The 20,000-nt window shown below is 39.5% G+C and overlaps 2 protein-coding genes across 4 annotated transcripts in view; one reads left to right on the plus strand and one right to left on the minus strand.

The window, feature by feature from the left end:
* Positions 1–8,823, plus strand: part of LOC138010821 (conserved oligomeric Golgi complex subunit 5-like) — a 42,337-nt gene extending 33,514 nt beyond the window's left edge. Inside the window, exons 19-25 of the mRNA XM_068857804.1 lie at positions 510–579; positions 1,324–1,391; positions 3,796–3,904; positions 5,310–5,386; positions 6,513–6,639; positions 7,387–7,466; positions 8,469–8,823. Coding sequence (XP_068713905.1) covers positions 510–579; positions 1,324–1,391; positions 3,796–3,904; positions 5,310–5,386; positions 6,513–6,639; positions 7,387–7,466; positions 8,469–8,574 — 637 coding nt within the window. The 3' untranslated portion in view covers positions 8,575–8,823. The remainder of the gene's footprint in view (positions 1–509; positions 580–1,323; positions 1,392–3,795; positions 3,905–5,309; positions 5,387–6,512; positions 6,640–7,386; positions 7,467–8,468) is intronic.
* Positions 1–20,000, minus strand: part of LOC138010822 (potassium channel subfamily K member 15-like) — a 45,713-nt gene that overhangs the window by 16,296 nt on the left and 9,417 nt on the right. Inside the window, exons 1-2 of one of the 3 annotated variants that reach the window (XM_068857808.1) lie at positions 12,698–12,721; positions 10,472–10,640 (exon numbers count right to left, since the gene is read on the minus strand). The exons of 1 other annotated variant lie outside the window; for it this stretch is intronic. The gene's annotated coding sequence lies outside the window, so the exon portion shown is untranslated. Of the gene's footprint in view, positions 1–10,471; positions 10,641–11,814; positions 12,645–12,697; positions 12,722–20,000 lie in introns of those variants that run through there. One more of the 3 variants, XM_068857806.1, reaches the window with a different exon arrangement.

The raw sequence follows: 20,000 nt of genomic DNA on the forward strand, positions 1-20,000 counted from the left end.
GCGTTATTAAATTGATTTTTTCGCCCAAAAGTCATTGCAGTCATTTGCTTTTGTTTTGGACGGCTTGTCCAAATGCGTGATCTGGTCGGGAGAATGCACTCAGGCAAATCACGGATAATTTCGTGTCACACAAAATTCGTTTCACACAAAATTCGTGTCACACAAAATTCAGTCACGGAGCGGAATGACTTTTGGACTTATGTGGGCCTTTAAATTTGTTGTCGTGGGTAGGTATAATAAACTGTTGTTGTTGTTGTTGTTTCTTGAGCTCAATGTGAGGGTATGGCGATGAACATTTCATTCCGGAAATATATTTTTAAAAACCCCTTGATATTGGAAGGAAAGGCAATTCACCAAAGAGGAAGCAATGAATTGACCAAAAAGTTAGCGTCTTCAATGTCGACACAATCAGTTTAGTCCAGCTGTTAAGCCCCGAAAAATGGCAAAATCGTTCACTTGGGATATATTTAATCTTGTATTTATCGGCCCGATGTTTTGTCTTACTTCAGCTCAACTTTGTCACGTGACATAACTGATAGCCCGGATGCACCGTGTTCTGGTTACATTCAGGAAATGCAGGTTAGGTTTTAGAGGCAGTGTGGCCCAGTGGTTAGGGCGCTTGCCTTGAGATCCGGCGAGATCCCAGGTTCAAGACCCGCTCTGACCACTCGTTGAATTTGTTCCTGGTAGTCCCTGGTTCAACTTCCCAGCTGCAATTGTAAATAGCCAACTGGCTTGCCTCCGGCCAGTTGGGATTGTTAACAGTTGTTGTTGTTCTGTTCTGTCGTTTCGTGGATTGTTTCATTGGCCCTGAAAAGCCCCTATGGGGAGAGGTCAACTAAGTGTGTATGTATGTTACACTGGAAATGCGTATGGCATGTGCGCAAAAGAACCGTTATCTCCGAGAACGAGAGTGCTTTGGAGCACATCACAGTGCCATGTTGACGTCGCCTCCAAATGTGCTAGAAGTTCGTAAAACGTGACATATATTAATAAGGCATTGTAATGATTTGTTTTCTCTGCAAGAAGCCTTCTTTGAGCCTCCCGCGAGTGCTCGATGACCAATCACAAAAAACTAACTTGACGCATGGTTTTTTGCGTCACAGAACCGGAACTGCGTTTGTTTTTTGCAAAAAAAAAGGTAGTCTTAAATAGATCGGTGTGTGTTTAAAAATGCTGAGTTGATCGCCCCTGGTCTGTTTGCAGTTTTGGTGTTTCAAAGTCGCCCCATTGGAACTCTGCGTTGAGATAGTTTTCTCTTGGCTTCTTTTTTGTTGGCAATATTTTAAGCATACATATTGAAGTCTTCCTGTTTGTCCTCAGGATTTTATTGTTCATGTTGAAAAAAGCTACATTTCACTCTATGAATGCAGAGAGATTGTTTTCGAGAGGTATGTTACACCACTAGAGACTATAAAAGAACAAACAACTAAAGAAATAACACCATCAGCAAAACAATAACATTCTTCGGGGTAGTTAAACTATTTTCTTTTTCAAGGGATTCCAATTTTTAGCAGACACTGTTAGGTTCGTCATGTAAACTATAGGTGGTTTTCACGTTACGTCATCGTCGCCATGTTGATGGACGAAAAGGAAAGATCTATCATGAGCCCCTTTTTAATTTTGTCGTCCACCAGCAATCGTACATAACATCATTGTTCGATATCTGTGTATCTAGAGATTGGTTGCAAACCATCTATGGCTGGGACTATGAAAATGTCACTGTGAAGCAGTTATTTTGTAATCATGGTATTCATTGCATTACATTAATATGTGTTTCTTGTTAAGAAGTTATTGGTATTTCGTTTGGTACCATAACATTGTCGCAAAGTGAAACAGTGTTGTAGAGTTAATCCTTGTAATAAGACATTCCCTCGAAATTGTTGAAACTTTGCAAGCGGAGTTACGTATAAATAGTATTTTTAAAGTCCAACTAACTCAGTCATAGATCCCACCTGTTAACACAGAGAGGTTTAAGAAATGCTTTGTAAATAGATGTCTCTTTGATTCTAAATAGATTGCAATTGACAATTAGATAGCTGTATTTATATTTATAATGGATTTTGTAAGTTTTAGCGTTTGTTTAAAACCTTGAATAAAGACTTTTTATTTATTTATGTATAGAATGACAAAGCACTTTCCATAATGACATGTCTTAAAGTGCCCCTGTGATCAAAAAAACTACTTCCTTTTTTCCTTCAGATTTTAAAAGTGTGTTTGCTTAACACCTGACTGGTAAAATTTTGAGCTTTGATTTTTATCCAAAGGCCGTTTACTTTGAGTGTAAGTTTTGGATTTCACGGTCCGCCATTACTCACGTTCAAAACTGACCGATTGGACCTCAGACGGTTGGATCCAGGGAAAAGTGACGTCAGCGGCTCACTAGCTTAAAATTTCAGCTTGTGAACGCCGCTTATTATATATGCAAAGCGTGAGTTTAAAAGTCTGAAAGCCCAAAATCCCCGTGCTGCATATTAATTCTGCGGCGTACACACGTATTGCATTCTTAAACTGGTGAGCCTTTGACGTCATTTTCTCCTCGATCCAGCTCTCTCAAGAACATAATGTTAGTAATGGCGGACCATTAAATGGGAAAATTGCAGTTAAAGTAAAGAGGTGTCTTTTTGAAATCAAGGCTGAAAACGTGGGTCACTTAGTGTTTTAATGATGAAATGGTATATGAAATGAATCATATGAGCTGCGGATATGAAATCAAGTAAAGCTATGATCTTCGCAGTTATGAACGCAATTTTTACAATTGCGTAGAGAAGCCTGAAAAATTCAGGACTTCAATGAAATTTCTGAAAAATTCAGGACTTCAATGAAATACCCCGTTGAAGTCCTGAATTTTTCAGGCTTCTCTACGCAATTGTAAAAATTGCGTTCATAACTGCGAAGATCATAGCTTTACTTGACTTAGTGTTTTGTTAACATAGTTTTGAAATCCAAAGAAAATTATGAATTGAATTTTTGGTCATAGGGGCACTTTAAAGCCACCTTAAAATTATGCTCTAATAGATACATTTCTGTTAACGAGGCTCCAAATTGCTTCAACACTTAGAAGACACTCTCTTTAGATCAAATGACGCTACAACACTGTATCACGTAACAGCAATGTTATGGTACCATATGAAATACCGATTATTTCCAAACAAGATGTGATGTAATAAGTTACCTTGGCAACCCTCTTTTTTATTGCTGAAAAATTATTAAAAGAACACGATGAAACTTTCGGCAAAGTTAAAAATTCTGTCTTGTGGATTCAGAGCCATCTTAAAAAAAATCACAGATTTACGGTGGCTCTGAATCCGTCAGACAGATTTTTTTAAACTTAGCAGAAACTTTCATCTTGCCGTTCTGATTACTTTTCAGAAAATAAAGAAGAGGGTCACCGAGTTCGTTTTTGAGATATACGCAACTAAAGACAAAATAAAGGGTGTTTTTACAGGGCTTGCCCGTTGCCACGGTGACGTATTACGTCGCAATAATGACTGTATCTTGTTCAGCAATCAATCGTTTTTCATTTGGTACCACAATATTGCTAATACATGATACAACGTTGTGGTGCCGATCCTTCTAGTAAGAGCGTCACATGGAAGCGTTGAAATTGGTTTGAGCCTCCGTAACGTAACGCTTACGCACTCTTCAGAGTCATGAGTTACATTTGAAAGCTTATTTCAGCGACAGCAAGACTAAACCTGCACCTGCGACCTACCATTAACCTTTGTGAGGAAAATTAATTGAAGATTGCGAATGAACCTTGTGAATATCAAGCCCTTTGTTTAATGTTCGCAGATTAGAGGTTATAGTATGTAGAATTATCGAGCTGTTTGTTCGTCACGCCAGTTTATTGCGACCCATTGGAGAAGGAGGTAAACTGAAGCTGGCAGCTGACATGGCGCAGGTAGAGCTCATTCGTCTATTACCCTTTTATATAATATCACCCTAGACGGTTTAAAGTAGGGTTCGTACAACCTCGTTCGCAGGGTCCCTGGGAACGAGGTTAACGTTGGGGTTTGTACGCCAAGTGTTGTTGAATTTCCGGCCCGTTTCCCACGCGTTGTATTAACAGACGAACTCTGCAGGTCAATTCAAATTAACTCTTTCGCTTTTCCCCTCCGTTACTCATTGTAGCGTAAGGGGTTAACGCATTACATTCAGCGTTGTGATTGGCTGATGTTGAATGTTGATTCCTGTTTTTGAACGTCCGCTGACTGTCGAAGCAAATGTGATTGCAGCAGTAAAAAAACGAAACCGTTTATTGAATCGCGGTAACGAAGGAAGAGACTTGGTGATCGGTAATGACTAGGGTATTCTCGGAACAAATCAGTGTGCCTCCTTAGGAAGAATCGAACTTATGACTTTCCGATTATCAGTTCGGATTCTCTGTCACTGAGCTTCAGGAGGCTCGTGGAAGCTAAGATATTAAAAACAAAAGTTACTGTGCCCCCCGTGTGGAATGGATTGAGTTCTTATTTTAGTGCGAAACTTCAAAAATTGCAAAACCGAGCAGCTAGATTTACTCTGCCAGCCAACAGCGAGGAAAATTCAAGCCTGGTTCTTAAAAAATTGAAATGGGACCGCTATCTTTCAGAAAAAGAAAGCAAAAAGCTATGATGATCTTTAAGTCCCGCAACGGGTTGGCCTTAATGTACTTGCACGAATTAGAAAGTCAAAGGCTCTCTACTCTGTCTTGCTAGTAAGACTTGTGGTATCTTTTTTTTCTGTTTCTGACTCAATTTTTGATGAAAAACTGACGTTTCGACGCATCTTGCGTCATTTTCAAGGTAGGTTAGAAAAAAGTCAGAAATGAATAAATTTAAAGTTCGACAATCCTCTAGGGAGATGTCCGTATTGTTTAGCCTAATTCTCTATTTTCGAATTCCCCATAATACACTTTGTTTGCCCCCCAAATTTTGCATAAACCATTGTTTTCAAATGCTCTTGGGAATATGCAGTGTCCCCAAGAGCATTTGAAAACAATAGTTTATGCAAAATTTGGGGGGCAAACAAAGTGTATTATGGGGAATTCGAAAATAGAGAATTGAAAATTTTTGCCTTCAGAGATTCTGATTGGATGTTTCGCGATCAGACTCGCTGAAGGAAAAAATTTTCAATTAGGCTGAACAATACGGACATCTCCCTAGAGGATTGTACGAACTTTAAATTTATTCATTTTTAATTTTTTTCTAACCTACCTTGAAAATGACGCAGGATGCGTCGAAACGTCGGTTTTTTCATTACAACTTTTATTGTAAAACTATTTTCCAACAAACAACTTCTGATTCAATGAAAGTTTTATTTTTAAGATTGAATTTGCTCTGGGTCCCTTATGTCACAAAGTTTCTGATTTGGGAAAGTCATACAAGCTTTTGAGATCTTTTAGGTAAGCCAGAAAATGTTGCTTTATATCAGTTATGATTTAAAATACTTATAAGTCTTTTTTTACCAATAAGAGATTGAACCAATCATGATTGAATGTTCTGGTGGCTCAGTTGGTTGAGCATCGGGCTGTCATGCGGGAAGTCGCGGGTTCGAACCGCGGCCGGATCAACACTCAGGATCTTAAAATAACTGAGGAGAAAGTGCTGTCTTTGTAACTTCATCTGCAAATGGTCAGACTTTCAAGTCTTCTCGGATAAGGACTATAAACCGTAGCGCTCCGTCTCACAACCTCCAACCTCCCGGACCTTTCTCTTTAACGTTTCATGATGAATTGAAAATATACATGCCATTCTCTAGCCGACCTGAAAATTTTTCCTCGGCGTTTTTGTAGCCATTAGATCCTAACTAATGCTTAAAGTAATGCGTGACATATTACAGTCGCGTTACCTGCGCAGTAAGTTGCGCACAAATAATTAGCGCGAACGTCCTTAAAGGATAGCCTAGTGATAAAGGAAGATAGCTCTTAAAGCGGCTACGTCATGCAAAATGATGTAATTTCGTGACACCAAAAATGCCCAAAAAGTAGAATAAAACATTGCAATAACGACTTAAAACCGTTGAACAAAATAAAAGGAAAATAGCAAAAGGAAAGAGAAGCATGGGTGGACACAAATGGACGACTGAAACGGATTGCATTTGGGTAATCGACGTTTTTCAAGTTCATGGCAAATCATCTGGATTAAAGTCGCTTTTTGCAAAGAATCATCTTGTTTGTCATGTAACGATAATTTTATCTATGGCGATACTCACCGTTACGTCACCAATTGTCATTAATGTGCCAACTAGAGATCTATTGGCTGTCGAAACAAAGGTTCTTTTGTTCTGTGGCTGGCAAAATTTGAATACCAAAATAATTGTTTAAGCAGTGAATATCGCTATGAAGGAATTTCACACTACCATTTTCCCAGTTTTAATCTCGTGATCAACTAAAGATTTCCCCTAAACACCCTAAAATAACGTGACATGGCCCCTTTAATTTAAAATAGCAAAACAAAGCGACAAAACGTTTGTGCTTCATTCTTAGCCTACATTGAAATGTACTGTGTTTTGCGATTTTCCTTACACAGACCGCTGTTGTTCCAGACTCCACAAGACATTGTAGATAACCCTTCCCTTGGCGAGAGCTTGTCTCGTAGCGTTGTCCTGCATTACTTGTTCTCCAGGGCTCCAAACGAGCTCAAGTACCCACACGAGGTATGAACTGATTCATTATATTGTACTATCTCGTAGTTTTCCTATCCGTGGTAATAGTTGTAGACCTTAATATTTGGTACTTCTTGAAGGGTATTCGATTGATTAAGGAACGCTATAGTTAGTTTCAAAGTGGAAAGGGGGTGTTAAAACAATTAAATTGAAATTAAAAAAGTTCATTGAGAAACTAAGGGGAAAATAATCTTGAACTACCAAACAGAGGAAAAGTTTAAATATGGTACATAATGAAATCCAAGTTTTTGTTCTTTTTCGTCTACTGCTGCTGCTACTGCTACTGCTACTGCTATTGCTACTGCTACTGCTACTGCTACTGCTACTGCTACTGCTACTGCTACTGCTACTGCTACTGCTACTGCTACTGCTACTGCTACTACAACCGCTACTGCTCCGGCCGCTGCTGCTGCTACTATTACTACTACTACTACTACTACTACTACTGCTGCTGTTGCTACTTCTTCTGCTACTATTACTGCTGCTACTGCTGCTGCTGTTACGGCTGCTTCTGCTACTGCTGCTGCTACTCAGGCTACCGCTACTGCTACTTCTACCGCTGATGCTATCGCCACCGCTACTACTGCTGCCGCTGCAGCTACTGCAGTGATAATAATGGCAATAAAATAAGGGACTTGTCCTTTACTTAGTACAAATTCGTGGAACATTTAGAGAAGGCGTATAGCTAATTTCGCTATGCCAGAGACTGACAGTGAGTGATGGTGTTTCTCTCTGCAGGTGGCTGGGTGGTCGCTAAGTTATTATTCACAATGGCTGGATGAACATGTATCGGAAGAAGAGAAGCTTGCGCTCATAAAGTAAGACGTGTTTTGTTATTTATTTTCTTATTTATGACAACCGTATTTGTGTTAGACAGCAACTCCTCCATGTTTGTCCTTATTTTATTTATTTTTATTTGAAGTGGTTATTTAACAACGTCATCTTATTGGTCAGGTAACTGAGAAAATTCTGAATTTGGAGATAGATTCTACAATTTCAAGTGAATCTAATGGCTTGTTAGATAAAGAATACGACTCCGTAAGCTATTACACAATGCCAGATAAATTCATATGACGTCATCCTTAAGAGTCGTGGACGTCACGGGAAACAGACTTCCGATCTAAAAATAACTTTTCAGGAATTCACATATCCCGGCCATCGTCCTAACTCTCCCTCTCTCCGTCATTTTCTCTTCCAGGAACCCATCAAGTTGAGCCTCCTTCTTCCATTCTTGCTTTAGGGGGCAACTCTTTCCCGGGTAGATTTATTTATAGAACGCCTCCCTTGGGAGATTCAACGAGCCCACTGTTGTGAAAGCCAATCAAAACAGAGCTATCTCAGCGTCAAGGAAAATGTGTTGCTTTTCGCGGGAAAAACCTGTTCCTATAAATAAACTTACTCGGGAAAGGGTTGACTCAAGGAATTAGTGGAGATAGACGCTTCCCTTAATGAGCTCCTGATCATAATCATCCTTCATTATCATCATCACCATCCTAATTAACAATTAGGCCCTTGCGGGCTACGGGTCAACAGCCCATGAGGCGAAACCGAATGCGCTATTGACCCGTGGTCCTTGAGGGCGAAGGGTCTAATTGTTTTAGTATCACCCAAGTAGTCGGACAGAAAAGGAAATAATAAAGTTAGCAAATGCAAGTTGAAGAAATATTTATTTGGGAATAAAACGAGAGAAAGCGTCACGCTTTTCGCTACTCGAGGACTATTACTAATAGTCCGGCCCCTAGTAGCGTAGTCAATTAAAATGCAGGATTTGCATTAGTCCACGAATTGGGTGATACTAATGATGGTTATTTCTTTCGTAGAGGTACTTTAGAGGCATATGCTCAATCAGTGAGATCTCGAGGAGAAAAGGAGTTTGCTGCAATGTATCCTATCATGCTTCAGATTCTCCAAGCTGCGAGCGGGTAACAGTTTGTGTCATTGAGATGATCGAAAGTCGAAAGATTGAGTATCTTAACATCGTTATCAGTGGTACTTCAGTGGGACATGAATTTCTCCATGAGGAAGGCAAATAAAAATGAACGAGCCATAGTATTAGGAGGGAAGATTACAATATTAAGCTTTAAGGTTATATTTGGAAGTTTACCATAGGGTAGATATTTAATGTGGAACAGGTGTAAATAGAATTCAAGAAATGCAGAGAAATCTCAATGTAAATTGTTTGTCTGGTGGATTGTGTGTGTGGATTATCCAAATAGGTTTCGGACTATTTGAATTTTCCACCAATTATAGAACATGTCAGGAATAGCTACCACGTTCTGAGCATGGTAAACGGTGAAACAAATCGAGCGAGACAAACAGTCGCGTTATCCAAAGGAACTGGGCAAGAAGGCGCAGGAAAGAAAAATGACTTGTTGGAATAGCAGGGGGAGAGAGATAGCACACAAACAACAAGAAATTCAACGATGGTGTTACCGTGCATGTTAATTTGGAGAATCGTGAGAGAATGTGTTGGGGTTTAAATATATGGATGGCGAGCGCGGTTTGGTGCGTTTATAGGGCTGCTTTCAACCAGAGCCAAGCCTAAGCACAAGGAGCATGCGCAGGCGCGTAACCTCGTTGTTCAGTAATGCTTTTTTACCTACAAAAGGGGCAGAAATGGACTGATGTATTTGTGTTGCGACGTATTCATAGGTTTATCTTTGATTGATTCTTCCGGGTAAGCAGACTTTCCTAGCCAATCAGTCATAAATTATCTGAATTATGTCCCTTGCGTTGCAAATGGTCACTCTTGTGATCCACAACTTATCGAGATTCGTTTAAGATAGCTTTTCTCTAAAATTCCGTGACCTCGTTGTACTTTCTTAGTTTTGGACAAAGGAAGCAGCTTTGAACATTTGACGAGCTGATGTTGAACAGTTACGTGATATCCCTTTCCCCCGCAACAGCTTTGTTTGGTGTTTGCATAATAATAAAACGGAAATAACAAGTTCTGGTTCCACGGTAGCTTTGTGGTCTCTGCGAGATCATTTGTTTGTAAGAATTTCCGAATACGTTCGTGCGGTATCCGTGCGGTAGAGAGGATGTTGTCCCGCGTGTGATATGAGAAGTTTTTTAGATGTGACTCGAGGAAATGCGATTTGTGCAGTTGAATTATGGTTTTCGTGTACACTTTCACAGATATCCCCTTCAACCCCATATGTTTCTGGTCCAAAAGTCACGCATGGTGAAGGATCCTTAATTAACAAACGAAAACGCCGTTTTTGCACATTTGTCTTCCTTTGCTAAGTGACACCAACCGAGAGCGTGCGCTGTCTCTTTAGGGACGTGCTGACTATGGATCTCTGCCGTTTTACTCCTTCTTTGACAAAACGAGAAAAGATAGTGCTCTGTCCCTACCCTGACTGACGGAACTAAAACGGAAACGAAGAATTTACAAAACGATTTTCTCAAAATCAAACAGACGGCTAAAACATGCACTTCCGTACATGCGAAATATGATGACTGAATTGTCTTGAACTTTTAAAGACAACCTGTCACTTAGCATGGCGATTGTAGAATTTAATAGTCGTCTTCTTTCTTTTTACTGGAAAATTGAATTCTCATCTCTGGTTCCTTTTTGTTGAATTTGGTTTTTAGTCGATGTTACATGGTCACAATAGCTATAAAAAAAATATCATGGAAAACTATTTCCATTTTGCGACCTAATCACGTAAACCGCATCTCCTAAACAATGGCAGCCAGCGATGTTTGGTTTTCATGTCACGTTCTCTTTCTCTGGATAGTCGTTTGCGGTTTGAGGCCCATAGCACGGTTGAGGCTAATTAACGAGTTGCGGTTTACAACCCTTTGAACATTGGCTCACCTGCTGTTTTTATTGCGCTGATTTCAGTGATTTCCATGCGAGCCTTATGTGCATATGTCCTTGTTGTTTGAACACACTCTTAGAAGAGCAAGTCTCCTCTCATCAAAGACTTATTGATGATTATTTCACGGGGGCGTTTTCCAGAGTATCTTCTTTGGGCCACATGCTTCTAAGAAATTTGGACAAAAGAGTAGAATTTTCTATAGTTAACTGTCTCAATGGGTGAAAAAAAAGGTTTCTATTTTCATGGTAACGGAAATGTTGTAAAGAACGCCCTAAGGTAGAGCCAACGTTCTTGGCTATTCGTACCATTGTGGATTTGTCATTCTTTCCCGAAATACTTCCGGTCTCAAATTGTCGCTTGAATTGTACAATGCGCAACTCATGAATTGAAAAACGCGGAAAAATATCTTGAAAATTAAGTAGAAGCAGTTTATTCTATATTTTCCTGCGTTATTTATTTCTTTATTTTGTTGTGTATTTTTTTTTAACGAGGAATAACCGATACCAGGGAAAGGTATACGATTTATAAATATGGCCACTCTAAGGATTTTACGAACACTTAGAAGGGCAGCCCTCTACTTAATATTTGATGACCACGCCTTTCCGGGCCCCTATCATAATTTTATCTTGGCAGTAAACAGTCACAATTAGTCGGTCGTACTCGGTGACTGAGGACTAAAGGAACCTACCGTGGCGCAAGTTGCTTTTAAATTAGTGTCTGAAGAGAGAAATGATCCTCTCACTTATCTAACAATGTAAGCAATTGTCTCTTTTAGACAGCAGAAAATTCAAGTGGCTTTAACAGGATTTGAACCCATGACGGGCCTGTGCGATGTCGGTGCAATGCTCTACTGCTGTCCCTGAACTTGGTCTTATTAAGTCTTAGATTAAAAAATTACGTCACAGATTAAAGCGGATTAGAACACATGTTGCGACTTTTTTCGTCCGAATCTCGAAAGACCATCGAGCGGTCAAAATCTGATAAAGGAGATAGGAAGGTATTTTAAACAATTCATATAGGAGAGATCGTGTAGCAATATATTTCTCATGATTAAGCCATTATGTCAAACCAGTTACATTGAACAACGCTGCTGTCTAAGAAAATTTTAAAGGGGCCCTCAGAGCTAAACGCTGAGAACTTAGGAGCCCAATATATGAAGTGAAAGGTGTTCCTGTTAAAAATTAAGGCGCCCAGAGCCATTCTTTGGGAGCTCCAGGCTACCGGGCTCCTGTTAGGCAACAGCCTTGTTGAATATATTTAGCTAGATTTGCATTTTGTCCATAAATTATTTTATTGTACAAATGACAACCAAACTGAAATATGAACTTGTTTCACTAACCATATCATGGCTGCAATTTTCGGGAGCTGCTTTCGGTGTTTGTGCCAGAAAAGTAAGCGTACATGATAGCATGTCCCGAGAGATAAAAGGGGGTAGACACCGATCTTTTGTAAACTTTTCTTGGGCTGTGTTTGATGACAAAGAATTTTCAAAGGCGAAAGACGATATCTTGCTTGTTTAATCCTTGTAAATGATCGAAATTTTTGTCTTATAATATAAACATCTTAAGTAAACTTGAAAATGTGGAAACAGTAATCGTGACTCGGGCGTGAACGTGGTTCGAGCTATGTACAAATATGATGTCTCAATTTAATGAGATCGTGCAAGGCTTACCGCTTTCTTGCGGTTAAATTGGAGAAAGACATACGTAAGAATCAAGGCATTAGTGGTGATTTTGACTAAATCTTAAAAAACAAGAGATCTATGATAAATGAGATGTCTTCAATAACAACTATAAGATAAGTCAGCTAAATGTGATTTTGTTAAAATGGAGAGCTTACTTTTCTTGTTTGTTTTTTCGTCTTCTATTTTTGAGTTAAGTTTTACGTCACAGGTCGAGTTCGATCCGAAAGTTAAAGGGACTATGTCACGTTATTTTGGAGTGTTTCGGGGAAATCTTTACTTAATCACTAAAACCTCAAAATGGTAATGTGGAATTCCCGACCTTTACTGATAAAATTATTGTTACATCGCAAGCAAGATGATTCTGAACAAAAAAGGGCCTTTATCCAAGCAATTTGCCCTAAAGTTTAACTTGAAAAACGTAAAAACGCAACTTAAAGCAGGGCGAATGATTACCCCTCGTCAAAAGTCGATTCATTTGCTCTCGAGCGGTTCTGAAAAGCTAAAGACGCAACCTCCAATAAAACTGACGTAACCTTACCCTAACCTCGCCAGTTATCTTCAGAATCCACCACAAAAGCAAATTGGATGAAACTGCTCAAAAAAAACTTAGAAGATTTTAATTACCCCTAGTTTACGTAGTTCTTGCTAATTTTTACTTAACTTCTCATAAGTCCACGAAATGCGTAAACTCTTAAAGATTACACTTAAAAATACGTAAGCTGTAAGACAAGGGCGGTGTCTTCAAAGGAGGGATCAGTAATTGTCCATTGTTGGTCAAAATGTCAATTTTTTTGCAGTTCCGTGAGAAATCTTCGGAAAGGGAATCAGTAGTTTTCTCGTTTTCCCTTGCCTAACCAGTCGTCGAAAATTTAACTGCAGCAATGTGTTAGTTCTCATAACGCATTGGTTGACATTGGGGACGCTTTCAATCTTAGCACAGTATTAAAAGTACATCATTAATTTCGTAGATTAATGCAATTTGCATGATGAATCAATCAAATCAGATCAAACGTGATAAATGCAATAATAAATAAACAGCTTACAAAACAAAAATTGAAAGATGGAATAATGCCAACTAGCCGGAGCAGAAGTTGATAAAACCTCTTAGTCTGCTGTCAGCGTCAATGAAAAATTGACCTGCCCTGCAAATGATTTTCTTTTATGCGCTTTGAGCAGATGTGAAGTGTTTCGCAAACGACAACGTGATCACGTTGCCGTCGTACAAGATAAAATTGAAGGCAGGATTGTTACCTAACCTTTTTTTTTGTAGTTTTGTCTTTTGTGGTCACGTTTTTTAAGGATTTCTTTTCTTTTTTCTGCTAATTTGTCGAGCAGATGTTTCGTTACCAGCCATGCATGCACCCACAGTGACGTTATATTCCCATATTCCCATTCGATTTATTCGTAGGAAAAGGGAGAGAAGTCTCTTCGATACCGCAATTTCTTATTCGGATTTTTTGCTTTTAGACGGTAGAACATATTTGTAGCAGGTAGCATTTGGAAATTCTCAAAAATAGGGTCACGCTTGTTGTTATAAATTTGATGAGTGATGGATCTGTTATTTTATCTAGTTAAGATGCTGATCGTTGGGGTTATTAATTAACGTTACTTCAGCAGTAACGAAAGGAAAGCCTGAAAAATTAAGAATTAAGGCTTGAACTGATGATATGTATGGATTTCATATGTTAACTTTCGTCGTATTTATTATATCACTGATATAGGACGCGCGCTGTAATTGGCTTAATTAGCGGGCAGTGTATTCTAAAGTCGGGCGCTAAATTTGATAAAACATTCTCTAGCAAGTTTTTCATGTCATTTCTGTTACATGAACTTGTAAAACTGTTTGAATCTTGCAAGCAACAATTTCAAACAGCCAAGAAGATTTCGTTTTTCGGATTTTGACACCGCAATCTTTGTGGCAACCTTCCGCTTTACTTCAACTAGTTTCCTTCCCCGCGGGGCTGATTATCACAGATATGTAATGAACATCTTACTAACCTCGTTTTCTCGGTCCGTACCGCAAAATTACGGACCCTCGTTTTTCATCAACGGGAAAAGAACTCAGAACTCAGAAAACAGTACGAACCTCGAGCTCGGTTAGTAAGAGGTATTTATATAATACGCGAGCAACTGATGGTCTCCCGTCTTTCTTTGGCCGGCATAAATTCGACAATAAAGTATCTACCACATGTCTTAATCAATCCCCGATTCTCGTTGTTAAAGATTTGATTGCCCCTTTCATTCGTACAATACTATCAGTCTATCTTTGCTATCTTTTATATGGTCAGGTTTTCTGAGGTGTACAGACGAGCATTAGTCACAATTTTATCCTCAATACTAATACTGAGCGTAACGGGGGTCTCTCTGCAGGTACCAGAGATCATTGTGTTTTTGGTCCCTTGGGATTAGCCAAGTTGTTTTGTTTTCTGTCTTTTGTTTCTTTTGTTGTACGTAATTTCTGCTCCGGTACTTGCAGAAGCTGAGAATAGACTATACAACAGACAGACCGGGGGGAACTCCATGCCCTGCGAGTAATGTGTGGGTTCTTTTACGTCCCACAGTGTTGTGTCGGGGACGGGGCCTACGGTTTTATCGCCCTCTTCCGAGAAGACGAGAGAGTCTAACAATTTTGCAGGTGTCATTACAAAGGCAGCACTTTCTTCTCAGTCTTTAAAGACCCTGAGTGTTGGTTCGGTCGGAGTTTTGCGACAGCTCCCGAACAGTAGTAGTCGGGCGGTTAATTATTGCTCACTTTGTCCTTAACAACGATAATTGTCCGTAGTTATTTGATCCACCCAAATTGAAGTTACCAAAGAGAAAAAATGAGTGGTATTTTATTTTGAGCTATACTGCCTCTGTCCTCATTTTTGTTTTCAAAACATCATGATTTTCTTAATAGGAAATGTTGAAAACAGGTCATCTAGCTTGAATTTCACGTTCTGACATCTTTCAACTCACTTACGTTTTACAGTGATGATACAGCATTTCAAATAAAATCCCGGAAAAACGACTTTATCATTTGCTTCATCATCCGTTCGACTGATTTTGTTGACCAGCGATGTTCGAACCATTTGCCACGCCTTTTCAACCGTGTTGAATGAGCTTAGAGGCTTTTAAACTTGGCTTCAACATCCATTCAACATTTCCTTTGTTAAGTAAAGCTATGATCCTCGCAGTTATGGAGGCAATTTAGCAATTGCGTAGAGACGCCTGAAAAATTCAGGACTTCAGCGGAGTTTGAACCCGTGACCTCGCGATACCACTGCGACGCTCTAACCAACTGAGCTATGAACCCACTGACGTTGGGAGCTGGTCATTTGTGGGTTCTAATTTTCCCGTGAGGAAGGAATCAAGGAACGAAATGAAATATGAAATAAATCATATGGTGAACTGCGGATATGAAATCAAGTAAAGCTATGATCCTGGCAGTTTTGGACGCAATTTTAGCAATTCAGTGTGTGATTCATTTCACATATCATTTCCTTCATTGATTCATTACTCACGGGAAAATTAGAACCCACAAATCGCCAGCTCCCCACATCAGTGGCTTCATAGCTCAGTTGGTTAGAGCGTCGCACCGGTATCGCGGGTTCAAGTCCTGAATTTTTCAGGCTTCTCTACGCAATTACTAAAATCGCGCCTATAACTGCGAGGATCGTAGGTATACTTGATTTCATATCCGCAGTTCAGTATATGATTCATTTCATATATCATTTCGTTCAATTCCTTTGTTATCGTGAATGTTGAATGAAGTTGAAGTCATTGCCACCGCTTTCAACACTGTTAGGTATGCGCGTGCGCAATAATCAGTCTGTCAATGACGTATCCAAGTACTCTGGAGCCTGAGACTGAATACCAAGCCTCTGGTGAAGCTTTGTTGAATCAAATGTTGATGTGTTGAAATTGTTTGCCACCCAAGCGTTCAACATCGTTCACCAACGTTCGAACAGTTTTTGAACCAAAATTTATGTTGAAGTCGTGTTTGCCCGGGCCTTAAGAAAAGTCGCAGTTTTACGCTATAAACCATCACCATCTTAACTTTGTGAACGAACTGCGGAAAGAAAGGTTCGCGGCGCGGACTTCTGTAGAAGATTTATGCAATGAAGATATCTTTTAAAAATCATTGATGACTACGGCATTTTTGAAAAAAAGCGATTGCTCCTTAGCAGGAGTCATTAATTTAAAATGACGCGTTGGTTGGAGCGAACCAATTTGCGCCAGGAGTGCGTTGCTTTATTCACTACTAAGCTATAATGCAACCTCCTTTGAGAGTACGAGAACCCTCAAATGTATAGAATCGTTTAGCTTTTGATGGCAATCTTAGAAATATATTTTTAGCATCAACTGACTCTGTCTCAAATTTACAGCTTTATTTGATCATTGTGTGTCGCCATGTTAACATCCAATTATTGTATCTTTCTCAGTTTCCTAGTTTTGCCGCACCAAATTGTGAAAGGATAATGTCAATCACTTACAGTGATATTATGTAGACTTCACATGACAAGCCAAATATTTCGGAGTTAACAATGCCCTGTTTGATCCCTATTCAACTCAGCCTTGGGATAGCAATTACAATTTTACAACTTGACAGGTTACTCGTGAAGCAGGTGCGAAGTTGTTCAGCGTTGCTATGCGAATCAGTGCTACCCGTAAATTGAGTGACTAAACTTGTCCAAGAACCGTTTCATCATTATATTTTTATATTTGTAAACGGAACAAAACATTCGAGGGAAACGTCTAAAAAATTACTTTTCAATACTGTTTTTCACTTTAAACAGTGCTGTAACTCAGGTAAACTAAAGAAAAACGTGGCATAACTTTGTTCAAAGTTTATTTCTGTTGTTTGTAACTGAACTTAAATTATGTATCCTCTGCAGATATTTTTTTTCTCACGAAGGTTTGAGTTGTGTTGTTTAAATGTAATTTCTGGGTAAACGTTCGGTAGCATAACGGGTCGGGGCGAGCAATTTGTAAACCTATACAAAATCAACAGCATCTCGAATTGTTGCACTAGACACGAAGACGGCAACTGCAACGACGCCACCACAAAGCAACAATATTATTGGTTAAAAGGGCGAAAATATGATCGTGCAGCACGTGCTGCACAGATTTTAGCACATATTCTTGCGGTTCTCTTCATAACAACGCAGTGAAATCACCAAATTTAAGGTTTTACGGCTACGTGAGCATAGAAATACCGGAACTTTCTTTCGCTACTTTTATTCTGAAACCACTCGTATCCAACTTATTTTTAGGATACTTCACGTCATTGTACGGCGCGCGAACGAGGTGGAAAATTTTGCGAAAGACTTACGATGGTGCAAATTTATATTTTGAGGTGACGTTTGTGGCACATCTGATCAAATCTTAGAGTCCCTATTATCTTGCAAAAACGAGTGTTTTGGTTTCGATCCTAAAGGAGACTTCAGTTTAAACACCTGTTCTTATGTTAAAAACAACCCATGAAACTCATTTTTTTTAACTAGACGATTGTAATGTATAAATGACTTTCAGGCAAGAAAGTAAAATTTTCATCGCGCGGGGTCTGAAGTGGCAACGGGTGACCTAGAGTGAATCATGCGGGGGAAAAAAAGGTGAAAGCTTTATGTTAGTCGGGCAATAAAGAGCATGCAAATAGAAAACAGTGAAATTACGCCATGAAACCACATCTGCCGATTCAAAAGCTGTAACAATGACATTTCGTGAGTGTAAGCAAGCGACCAACATTAATTTGCCTTTTCAGAACAAGACTTTGGCAAACATTTCTGAACAGAGTAATTTCGTCAGATTACGGAGTTTCTTGTTTTTCATGATATAGCGTGGGTTTTTGTTTAAACAACTACGTAATTAAATGTTATTAAGAAATTTTGGTCCCTTCATACGATTGTCATAAGCCGTTGACCTTTTGACTGTGGGTAATATTGCTTTTGTTCTAGCAAAATCCTTTATAGAAGAGGAATTTGTTGTTGAAAATCAGGCCAACACAGCATCAGTGTTTCATGCTCAAAATGCCAGATTTTGATGTTAGCTTGTCGAATGCCCGAAAAAATGAATCAAGTTCTGCCTCTGTTATGTTACGTAAAGAAGTAGAGGAAGAACTATAGAGTCTTTAAAAATTCAACAATGCCTTTTCGTCTTCTAATAAAATATCACTTTTTAATTGTTCTTCAAGTGTACAAGAAGATTGCGTTCGCCTAGGCAACAGGTAGCAAGTAGCATGTTTTTGACAACACATACACCGCCCATTACGTCAAAAACTTCATTTTGACGAGTTCTTTCTTCCGGTCTCATTATGTGAACAAAACATGTTTTGTGAGCTAAAACAAACTGAGTTTGTACGATCATGCTCCTGCAGTGAAACGAAACTCTTAACTGCAGATGCCTAAACGCGTGCCATACGCGTGCTCAATTATGTTGCTCATGTTATACTTTGCTGCCAAGTAGATCTGTTCTCAGTAATATTGTCTTAAGCACATTGATGGTTAAATAGAAAACCTGTAACCTTGAGCTTTGAAAGTCATGTCGAATTTTTGCTTGGCACGTGGATTCGATGATCTGACTGACGGGTCTTTTGCAAATGGTCATGCATGAACTCGCGAGATAACGTGATGACGTAGCATTTACATGGCTTCGCTTTCAGTTGCCAGTTTGGAAAATATAATTATTCGAATGCGAATGCAATAGGCCATAGCACGACTTCGAGGTATCCATCCCCTACTTTGAAACTCACAGCATTGATACCAAATCAGCTTATCAGTCAGTTGTCAGTGCATGATCAAGGCGTTTGGACGTATTAAACCCGCCTTTACACTTGCACAAAAATCTGGCACGGCACTCTGAAATCTCGGTAGCGTACCTTGGTTTTTCGGGCACGGCACGGAAAATTTTTTCGTACGTGTAAACAGAACAAAGAGAAGGAATATTAGGCACCCTTGCCAGAAATTACAGGGGTGCCTAACACATCTCTGGAAGTGTGCTCGGCGGCTCCGAATATTGGTACAGTGCCACGGTTTTGGAGTGCCGTGCTATTTTTTGTGCGTGTGTAAAAGGGATTTTAAAGTAATGCATCATACACTGCTCCATTTTCTCCGAACCGGTCTCTGAAGGATTTTTTGCTTCAGCTAAAACAACTCTTTTAGGAAAGAATGCTCTTTTATAAGAATCTGCTGCAGACTTGCACGTACAACGGTGACCCGGCGATACCTTGATTTGTAACGGGAAATTTCGTTTTTGTATCGAGGATTCAGTATATCGACGTTCAGTTCCATACCGTCTCTCTACTGTTAGAGGTGTGCTGAATAAATTTTACTTCGCGTGTATAGTATTTCAATAATTCTGTTTTTTCTTGTGTTCATACTGGTACACTCACTCTGTCGCCGACGGAGCTTACGAGTGGGTGGTGGGGGACGAGACGTTTTTTTTTTTCAAACGTTGGCCGTGTAGCACTTCTGTTAGGGAGCTTAAAACCCTTTCACCTCTAAACCGGCCATACTTAGTATTTTACTCCGTCTAACGCCAGATTATTTTACTCTGCCTAACGCCAGACGATTTTTCTCGTCATGGGGAGCCCCCAGGAGTCAATGGGTTTTAATCACACACTAAAAAACTGTGTCCCAGTAAGCACACCACGTTTGGAAACGCGGACGGCAACCGGAACTGAACATTTTGCATGGCAGGATAGTAGTGTCTTCCAGATTTTTAACGGGCAGACGACTCGTTAAGAAATTGTATCTGGCGTACCTTTTCGCACCATGTCTAAGGAAAAGTATATACGCCTGATCGCAGGTTATCTGAGAGTTAGTAGTGGAAATCAGCCCACATAACCGTGGTGAGCCCATTTC

Source organism: Montipora foliosa, chromosome 7 (genome assembly GCF_036669935.1).
Source record: "Montipora foliosa isolate CH-2021 chromosome 7, ASM3666993v2, whole genome shotgun sequence".
Taxonomy (NCBI): Eukaryota; Metazoa; Cnidaria; class Anthozoa; order Scleractinia; family Acroporidae; genus Montipora; species Montipora foliosa.